This window comes from Mastomys coucha, unplaced genomic scaffold (assembly GCF_008632895.1).
Source record: "Mastomys coucha isolate ucsf_1 unplaced genomic scaffold, UCSF_Mcou_1 pScaffold19, whole genome shotgun sequence".
NCBI lineage: Eukaryota > Metazoa > Chordata > Mammalia > Rodentia > Muridae > Mastomys > Mastomys coucha.
This window is the reverse complement of record NW_022196901.1, coordinates 4,817,501-4,827,984: the sequence shown is the minus strand read 5'-3', so window position 1 is coordinate 4,827,984 and position 10,484 is coordinate 4,817,501. Positions and strand designations below refer to the sequence as shown.

General features: G+C 42.5%; 1 protein-coding gene across 10 annotated transcripts in view; it reads left to right on the top strand.

Annotated features, from left to right (window-relative positions):
- The window catches only part of Adam22 (ADAM metallopeptidase domain 22), a 233,357-nt gene extending 225,865 nt beyond the window's left edge, over window positions 1–7,492 (top strand). For all 10 annotated transcript variants that reach the window (XM_031379990.1, XM_031379989.1, XM_031379992.1 and 7 more), the window contains one exon: window positions 1,329–7,492. In XM_031379990.1, the coding sequence (XP_031235850.1) occupies window positions 1,329–1,349 (21 nt within the window). In that variant the 3' untranslated portion in view covers window positions 1,350–7,492. The remainder of the gene's footprint in view (window positions 1–1,328) is intronic.
- Window positions 7,493–10,484: the final 2,992 nt, after the last annotated feature.

Sequence of the window (10,484 nt, the reverse complement as noted above, 5' to 3'; positions counted from 1 at the left end):
ACACACACACACACACACACACAGACACACACACACACACACACACACAGATCAGGGGTGGGGAGGGAGATGGGGAGAAAGAGAACGACCACTAAAAAGCTGGACAGATATCTCTTAACCAGGTCTATATAAATAAGAAATGGTGTTTGTGTGGGTGGAATGGAGAAGCCTTGGTGTACCTGGGAAGTGTCTGAAAAGCTTCACAGTAGTTTCACCTAAATCCCTCCCAGTGAGACTTTGATTTAGTTGGTGATTAGGACAGAGGAGATGGTTCCGCAGGTAACATGCTTACTGTGCAAGCTTAAGGGCCTTAGTTCCAATCCCCAGTGCCCATGTAAAAGGCCAGGTACTGTGGTGCATGCCTGTAATCCAGGTAGTGAGGAAGCAGAGGCAGGAGGATCCCTGGAGCTTGCTGGCCAGCTAGTCCTGCCAAGTCCATGAGCCCGATGCTCAGAGACTCTATCTTAAAAAAAATGAAGCAGAGAATCACAGAAAAAGGTGCTTGACATTGACCTCCCTTCTAGACATGCACAGACATGCAAAGGCATGTGAACACATATGAACACGTACACATATAAAACAACACATACACAAACACACCATTTCCCCACATAATTACACAGCTGTGATTGAGAACCAGTATTCTGTTTGGCAATAGACTGCGTATGTACAATAAAAAAATAGGCAGCTTAAAAATAATATTTTAAAATTCTTTATTTTAATATGTAATATTTATTCAAAATTTTCAGTAACATGAAATGAGGCTGTGAGAGGTTTGTTTTGTGTTTTGTTTTGGGGGCTTTATATGTTTGTTGGTTCGTTGGTTTAGTAAAAGGTGGCAGTTGTTAGAACAGTTGATATGGGAACTAGGAGCTAGTTCATTGAGCAAGGAATTTGCTGTGGGGGCATGCAGGCCTGAATACGAATCCCCAAACTCAAGGCTGAGTGTAGTCACATGTACCTGTAGAGCCAGCACTGAGGGCTAGAGACGGGTGGATTCCAATAGTTCACTGGCCAGTGAGATACCCTTCTGTCTCAAGGCAGTAAGTAGGGGACACTAAAATAAAACACCCAAAGTCTTCATCTGGCCTAGCCATGCATGGGCATGTGCACACACACCCATGTGCACACACCCAACACACATACAAAGAAGGAGTGTTAATATCAGGTTTAAGAGAGAGCTCAAAGTTTGTGTATTTCTTTTATCCATTTATTAAACAAGAGCATGCACCCACCCTAATTGCTTATATATGGTTGGAATCCTTCATAGCTTAGAAAGGCTACTTTCTGCTATTATGGTACATGATTTTGCTTTCCTCTGTTTGCAGCTATGGGAGACATCCATTTAAGAACAACTGTTTACATGTGACACATCGAAACTGTTTACTTCTACTTTTATAGAAACCCAGCCACCTGCAATCACTGCAAATCTATCTGCTCTCTGGATGATTTCAAGACCTGAGATACCAGAGGAGAGGAAGCCACGGGTCATACCTGGACACCATACTTTTTTTTGTCATTAAGGTTTAACCAAATGGTAAAAAGTATTACTGGAATGTCACACTACAACATGGAACCATTTATGGTCTGGTATTGGTATGTTAATGGATAATCTGCATGACAGAAATATGTAGAATATCAATAAAATAAACTCCCATGACCCAAGTTTAGCAGGTTTTCCTGAGGGACAGAAGTGGATTCAGAACGGAGCATTCTGAAACACATCCTCATTGCAAACAGTAACGCTATATGCATGAAGCTTCTGTTTATTGTTTTCCACATACAAGGAAACAACATGTCATAATAGAAACTAGCATGCAGGGGCTAAGGCATATAGGATTTCTCTGCAGGACTGCAGGACTGTAAAGCTTTGAGAGGCCAGTATCCCATACGCTATCTTTAAACATGTATTTTTATTTTATTTTTTACTTTTCATATTTATATTAGCATACAAGGACAACTGTACATATGTAAACATTTTTAAAATTTAAAAAGTAACTGTTACACATAAGTGTATTTTTGCCAAATGCCTACAAACAGTCAGTCAGTCACAGTTCTATCATTGTCCTCCATCCTGCGTCTTCGGAGTATAAGTGGATGATAATTGTAAATAGAGTGGTCAGTGCTGTAAAAGTATCTCTCCATAACTGGTGTTTGTCTGAAACATGTGATTTCCTTTCAAAGTGTGTCCAGTCTGGAAGAGGTTTTATTGAGTAAGAGCGAAATGCTCCAACTTCTAGCTTCTGCTTCTTGCCGAAGGAGCAGTCCAGATGGGCGGTAGCTGTGAAGCTTCAGGACCCCCTGGAGCTGACAGGCTCTCTGGGAATCTGCCAGCCTATCCACTCCACATCTAAGACACATGGTGCCTGTCACAGTAGCTGTTCTCAATCAGTACCAGGGCATATCAGTTAACTTAACCGGAGGCCATGGAGTCCCCTCCTCTCTAGAAAGTACCTTCTGTGATTGGCCAGATGCACCAAGGACATGGACCAGAGAGTGGAGAGCTCCCCCTTGACCAAAGCCTGAGCCTTGTCTGATCTGAAGTTTGGGTTCCTGGACAGAATCCTTTCAGCCATTCTTATCTGTGAAAGGAATGACTCGCTTCCACAATTTTAACACGTTTCATCACTGGGATGTAAGTCCCAGCAGGTCATTCTGTCTGGCTTTGAACAACATGGTGGATGGAAGCCTGAGCAAGGCATAAAAGATGAAATAAAGCCTATGGCTACCACGATGCAGCAACTGCAAAGGTAACCATAAGCCTGTAAAGGAAAGAGCCTGGGGTTTGAGCCCTATAACTTTTGATCCAAAAAAAAAAAAAATGTTCTATGTGAAATCTTGTCATTTAAAATGAAACATTAATAGCTGTTTCAATGCAATGTTGTCATGCAAAGAGAAAGCCCCTCTAGTGACATCTGAAGTTGGTAGGCTCAATCATGTGACCTGCTGTGAAACACACTTCTGATTTCTCACTTCTCCTTGCTGTTTTATGTGAGGAATGGAGTCATCAGACAAGAACTCAGAAATGGACTCTACATTTGATTTCTTCCAGAAGTATCCAGGGACACAATTTGTACCATCTCTGTGTAGAATTGTCTTAGATACCCAAACTGAAGAGCCAGACTAGGAGGCAGAGGTGAACTCAGTTCATGTCTTTTGCAATGGTCCACTCTTCTAAAGTACTATGAAGGTGTTAGAAAACAAATTTAATCAAAATTTTAGACAAACTTATACAGTGAAAAACTTTTTTCCTGTCAGGCAAGGATATAGGCTGCTGATGGCCCAATAAAGCAGTCTCAGACAATGGCATAGATGAGTGTTGAACAATGTCTCCACATAGTGTAAGGTAAGGCTGGGAGGGCAGACAGGTGACAGATGAAAGAGATGTAGCAAATGAAGTGACTTTTGAACAAGAACACTCTAAATGTGCACTGAATGTTTCTTGGTATTGAGTATATAAAAGGCTAATGTAATATAAGGTTTATTTTGACTACAGAAAAAAAGAGTTTATAGCTTTGAATGAAAGGTGCCTCATGTAAATATGCTTTGTAGTTATAGTTAGTTACATAAGCCCTAACTCGAAAGAATTCACAAATGGTTAGCTAGTGAAGTGATTATCTGTCTACCTACCAGTCTTTCTTTACCTTCTCAATTGTTTTTACCTGGAGTTATTGAAAATTAAAATCATTATCACGTGCCTTTTGGGAGAATGGTTGCTCTGGCTTGTAATTATGTTCAGATGAAATGAGAGGAAAAGGTTTTGCTTAACTTGCAAAGTGATTTTAGAAATAAAATAAGCTTTAATGTTCTAGTCTAGGTTTCTATCTCCCATGTTTAAACATTCTTAGAACTGTTTTTGAAATTTACAGACTTTAGTCTTGATGGGTAGCTTCAAGAAGTATGTATCCTTCCATTTAACTATGTATGACTTCATTCACTGAGGTAGAATAGACTCATGGAATCAAATCCAAGCACAGTGATTATTTTGTTCTTAAATGTCTATTTTGAAGAGGAACTTTGAAGCTCCATAGCGGTTTGAATCATGCAACTAGTTATTCATACTTCTCACTGTGCTGTGGGATCATCACTACACAGAGAAGGGCAGCTATGTGTTTGTTCATTAGATGCCGTTTCTCTCTCATAAACTTGGCATTAGTAGGACTGCAGATAGTCCAGATGCCTGGGATGTCCCATTAAGCAGATCATTTCTGTTCCAATGAAAAGGGACATTCAAGTCTTTCCACTGTGTTAGCCGGGGAGGCCTGCAGCAGAGACTCCTTAAAGAATGAACTGGCCAGACTCAGTCTTCCTGGCCACTTTCCTTAGATAGGAAGTCCTCCTCCAAGGTCAGCAAGATAGAAAATTACTTCAGTCACAACAGTGTGCAAAGAGAAATCAATGCTGCATGAAGCATTGATGGCACAGCATGAAGATTCTTAGTGCTCTGCGTTACTGGGGACAGGAAACCAGGGCCTAGGACGTTGTCTTAGCAGGTAAGAGAGGTGCTCTATTTCAGGAGGTGGTGGTTTCTTCTCCTTCTGGCTTCACAAGGCTTTTAAAATAATGTTTGCACAGGTCAGTCCAATGTAGTCTTTATATGCATGAGAGATTGGTGTTAGTCTAAGAGAAGCCACCGAGAAGATAAAATTGAATATTCTCTGCCCTCCAGGGGTGTGTGTGGGGGGTTGGGGACTGCTAGGTTTTCCAGGACGATCCACCTTGCGTATCTGCCTGACTTCATCCTGTCCATTGCCCTAGACTTACTGTAGCTACTTTACCTGTTGCCCTTTTCGGACTTCGTCCCTCTTTTTGGGTACCTTTAAGCGAGGAAAAGTGTGATATCTCTGCTTGTTTCTTTGTGGATTTCAGAGTCAAGTCTGTACGTTTCACTGTGTGACTTCTCTATTGTCATAGTTCCCTCTTAACCTTAGATCTGTACAGTGCTTTAGAGAAGGACTTTCTATCTTAGGAAAGGAAGGCTGTTTGGCAGGTTGCGCCATATAAAGAGAGGGGGACAGAGTTTGGAACTGATGGGAGTAAGAAGCAAGACACCTAGCTGCACAGCCACGCAGGGCGCAGCTGGCTGTTGCTGCTGGCTGCCGTGTCTGGGGCATTCTCTAACGATCTGACCAGCAGCAACTTTGCTTGAGCATCGAGACACCTGGACTCCCGTTAGCAGCACATTTTCTACTATTTATGCTCCTAATGGTCTCTTTTGTTGGTTCTCTTCTATAGCTGTCACCTGCTTCCCTTCTCCCTCCCCAAAGGCAGTCAAGTCGAATTTTTCTTATTCCACTAGCTTTCTATGACAAGCTGATCTTTCTGTGGAAGAGGGTTTAATTGGAGGCTCGAATACTTAGTTTCCTCTGGTGGGATAGTTAAGACTACTCTGACTTCAGAGGCAGAGTCCTTTCGTTGGGCACTGGAGAACTGGGGACTGGGGTTCTAGATTCTCCTTTATTGTATAGTAAAGGATTCAGCCGGCATTTGTGAGAGCCAGCTGAGTCAGCAGCCTGTCGGGTCGTGTGTGAGCAGCATGCTGTAAGAGTGTCTTGGGTGCTTGCTGTTGGCACTGGCTTACAGCATATGCTCTGTGGGGCAGGCACTTTCAGCTCCGAGTTTTCCTACCACACCTGCAGGTACAGAACAAAATTGTCCCGGATTTGGAGAGCAGAAGGTAGCATTTTTCATCCCTATTTTATGTATGGTTTTGCTGGTTCTCAATGTGGAACATCTAAAGTCAGGCAGCAGAAACTCAAAACTTATAAGACCATTATCAGTTGTACCTCTGTCTTTCAAATCCATGGCCTTATGGAGCAGTACCATTGCTATTGTATTTGATAGCTGCATTTACCACCTTCCTACTTGATCAGAAGCATCCCCTGTCATACAGGCCAGGGCCGCCTTTGGTTAGAATGAGAATTAGGAGGGCAGGGAGGTTATCTTTCATTTCCTTCTGACATGCTGGTTTGATTGTGCACCTTGGAAAGTCACTAAGAGATAGGTCTCAGGGTATAAATCTCAGGAAGCGAATAAGCAGCACAGAGTTTTGAGAGATCCTGGGTCATTTAGTCCCAGCCTAGGAGCACAGTGGACATCCCCTTAAAGCATGTAGAAGAGCTCAACACGGCCACTGGATATGCTGGAGGGAACTTCTGCTACCAAGAGCAGACGTGTGCGCTGCGGTTTTCTGGAGTGTTCCCTCTGGGAGTATTTTACTATCCTGTGTCCCTTGCATTGTTCTCAGACCTGCATCACTGGGAGGGGCTTCAGAAGTGGCAGGCATGTCGGTCACAAGTAGCCCCTGGGATCGAATCCAAGCAAACTGTACTTTATTGTTTCACTTTACCAAAAGGGTGTATGGTGAGACGAAGGAATCTTGTTAATAAACACAAGGCCACCAGTTCCTGTGTTTGTGAACTAGTCTCCCCTACATGTATGAAGATACATGTATGCACATTCTGCATTCAACTTATGACATTTTGGGACAAGATTTGTTTTGATCGTTGGGTTTTAAAATAATGCAGATATCCCAAATCTTTAAATATAGCGGTGCTAAGTTTTATTAGATAACACAATACAGAAAGTGCTGAAATGAATTCAGACCCTTCGGAGTAACACAAGGGTTCTTGTTAAATTATACACGTGTATCACTGCCTGATTTGAAACCCCACTTTTCCTTTCTAATCCAGCACAATATCAAACTGTGATTCTATAACTTGTCTTTTTAATGGCTACAAATAACCCAACATCTTCTTTTTATGGAAAACTTTTCTTTTTAACACTAATTGCAAAGTGCTTAGCCAAAGGTTCCTTCTGGATAACAGAGCATTATTATTATTATTATTATTATTATTATTATTATTATTATTATTCCTCCTTCAACTTGTTGGAAGACTTGCCCCTCCAAATGAGCATTTCCAAAAGACAGTTTTCAGAAACTTCACATTTCACCTAATGAAAGCTGTTCATATGTTAGTCTGCAGTAGGTCTCTGCCGGTGTTTCCCATGTTCATAGCCTCCAGGGGGTGATGCCCATCTGCAGATGTTGGAAACCACCCCCTGGGGACCTGTGAATAGCATCAGTGTGGTTCACTTTGGGTAACTGGGTACTCATGTGTATATACTTAGATTTGCATCATTCAAACCTCGTCCCTGCTTCTCCGCACGAACGCACTGCACTTCCAGATCTTATGCTATTTTAAAATTCACTGGGTTTTGGTAAACACCAACAGAAATGTAAATGATGATTGCTTTCCTGAGCAGGCGTGATTTGTTTTATGGCTGTTTAAGTTATAAAGTTGTTCTCATATTGTAGGTGAATAAAATCTTGCTGTTTTTAAAGGTCACTGTAACTTGAGATTAAAATTTCTGGCACAATTTTATGAGTGTTCACTTCTGAAGCTAATAAGATAACAGAGTTTTCTATGTTACTCTCACTGTAACATCGATAAAGTGACTTTCAATAAAAGATTTCTGTTATTTTGATGCATACCTCTCTTTCATTTTTTCCTAAGTGGACATTGTCCCTGAGAAGCTGGCAGATGATTCTATTCTCCAGGTCCCTGAAGAGACGAGAAAAACTAGTGTTCCATTTGTTCAGCTGGTCCTCCAGTGAGGAAGCAAGGGACTCGTCCCCTGAATTAATTCTCTTGATCTAATGAAGCTTGTCTCTTGTTTTTGCCCCATGGCCCAGGCTGCACCTGTGCTGTCTCCTAAAGCCTGAGTCTTCAATGGGTTTGTTTTAGGTTCATGGGCTCACTATCTGAAACTGGTTACCCCTGGTCTTTTTATCTTATCCCAAGCAGCCATTTGAGATATCAGTCATTACAGTAGCATTCATAGTTCCTTGTCCTTTGGTCTGCATAGGTGAAGAGTCATGAAATCACTGAGAAAAGCCCATACATTTATTATAATATTAAAAATTAGTGAGTGCATATGTTTATTATATTAAAGATTGGTGATTACATATGGCTCCATTCCTTGTTTCTAAAGTACTTTGATCATACAATTATTTGTATTGACCCTGAAACAGTAATGCATCAGATGAGCAAGGCAATCTGGAAAAAAAACGAGAGGCTTAACTGACATGTCACCCCAGGACTGATGTTACCATATGCATACCATGTGATCATGAGAAGAGCCTCTTAATCTAGTGACTGTAGTGCAGATGTACGGCAGCAGCCGCTAGGCTACCACAGACCTCTCTCTGCCACATGGTTACAGAAGTCTACAGTGTGCTAAAAGTGCTTAACAAACCACATAATCACCTGATGTGATAAAACTAAAGCATGCATCTTCAAAACAAAATCCCAAAATGGGGTGTGTGAGCCCACAGATTTACCATGCTCCAATTGTATGCTTTAACTGAAAAAAAAAAAACAATGAAGAACCAGTTTAAAAGAAATGATAAGGCCTGGTGTAGTGGCTCCTCCTTATAATCCTGACACTCAAGAAGCCTGAGGAGGACAGCAGTGAGGATGAGGCCAGCCTGGGCGGCAGAGGCAGGTACCAGGCAGTGACAGCACAAGAGGCAAGGAGAAGGAAGTGAGGCGATGCCCCGGAAGCAGAGAATGGAACCACCCAACATTAGAAATAAGCAACACAGGACGAGCATCTATAGTAATGAAGCAGGATGACATAGGAGAGGGAAGGCTGTACTGCATTCATCACGGGGGAGGGAATTTTCTGACTACACAGGCAAAATGAAGAGTAAATCCAATGCTTTCTGGAGGAATGAAAATGAAAAGAGAAGATGCCTGGAGACTTGCCTTTAACCATTGACTATTAAAACATGAATAATAAAACAGTGTATAATACTTGAGGATGTACCTGAAAGCAAATTCAGAACCAAAATCTAAGTAGCACATCTTGGGGCTTATTCAAATGATGGGGCAACTTAAGTATATATTAGGACTTTATAGGGCAGTTCCAGCCTCTTGGTTTTCTGGGGACCCTTGGTCCTTTTCTGGGCAGCCTAGGCAAAGCTTTGTGACAGTTCAAATAAAACATCTACCCAGATGTCCCACCACAGACAGAATAACAGAGACAGAAACCATGGTTCATTTACACAATGGAATACTTACTACTCAGCCATTAAGAACAAAGACATCCTGAGTTTTGTAGGCAAATGGATGGAACTAGAAAATATCATCCTGAGTAAGGTATCTCAGACCCAAAAGGACATGCATGGTATGTACTCACTAATACGTGGATACTAGCCAAAAAAAATGCAGAATACCCAGGATACAATCCACAGAACTCAAGAAGGTTAACAAGCAGAAGGGCCCTAGTGAGGATGCTTCAATCCCACTTAGGAGGGAGAAAAAAAGCAACTATGGGTGGGGGGCAGTCAGAGAGAGGGAGGAACCTGAGTAAAAAGGGGGAAAGAGAGGAGAAAAGGGGAACATGATCAGGTATTTCGAGGAGTGTATGTGGGGGAACGGGACTGAAGCCCTGAGGGCCAGCAGAAAGAATGGAAACAGACAACCTCAGGAGGTAGGAGGTTGGGGAACCCTCTAGAATGTACCAGAGACCTGGAAGGTGAGAGACTCTCAGGACTCAAAGGGAGGGACCTTGGATGAAATGCCTGACAGTGGGAAGAAGGAACTTGTAGAGCCGACCTCCAGTCAAAAACTCTGACCCAGAGTTGTTCCTGTCTGAAAGAACTGCTAGGACAAAAATGGAGAAGTGCCTGAGGGAAAGGAGGTCCAATGACAGGTCCAAATTGAGAGCCAGTTCAAGGGGAAGCCCCAGGCCTGGCACTATTTCTGAGGCTATGGTGTGCTCACAAGCCCTCCGAGAGGCCCAACAAGCAGCTGAAAGAGTCAGATGTAGATACTTACACCCAACCAATGGGCAGAAGCCAGGGACCCCTGTGGTTGAATTAGGGAGAAGCTGGAAGATCTGAGGAGAAGAGCCAACCTCTTAGGAAGACCTACAGTCTCAACTGACCTGGATCCCCGAGATCTCTCAGAAACTGAGCCACCAACCAGGCAGCAAACAACAGCTGATATGAGGCCCCAGACACATGTACAGCAGAGGACTGCCTGGTCTGGCTTCAGTGAGAGAAGATGCACCCAAACATCAAGAGACTTGAGGCCCCAGGGACTGGAGAGTTCTGTTAGGGTAGGGGTTGGGGGGGCTAGGGACACCTCTTGAAGACAGGGGGTGGGGTGGGCGGGAGGAAGAGATAGTGAGGAACCATCACAGGGCAGACCGAGAGGTGGATAAAGACTGGACTGTAAAAAAAAAAAAAAATTAAAGAATTTTAAAAAATCTAAAATGAAACCCAGACTTACCACTGTAAGACACAGCAGGAAGCTTTGCACTTTGACATGTAATCTGGGCATGAAGTACTGACTAAACACATAGTAAGTTAGGGATGAGTAAATACTCGTGAAATGGCTGAATATATAATATACGCATATACTTTATACATACATAAACACTATCTGAACATATATTTGTGAAATGAGGCTGAA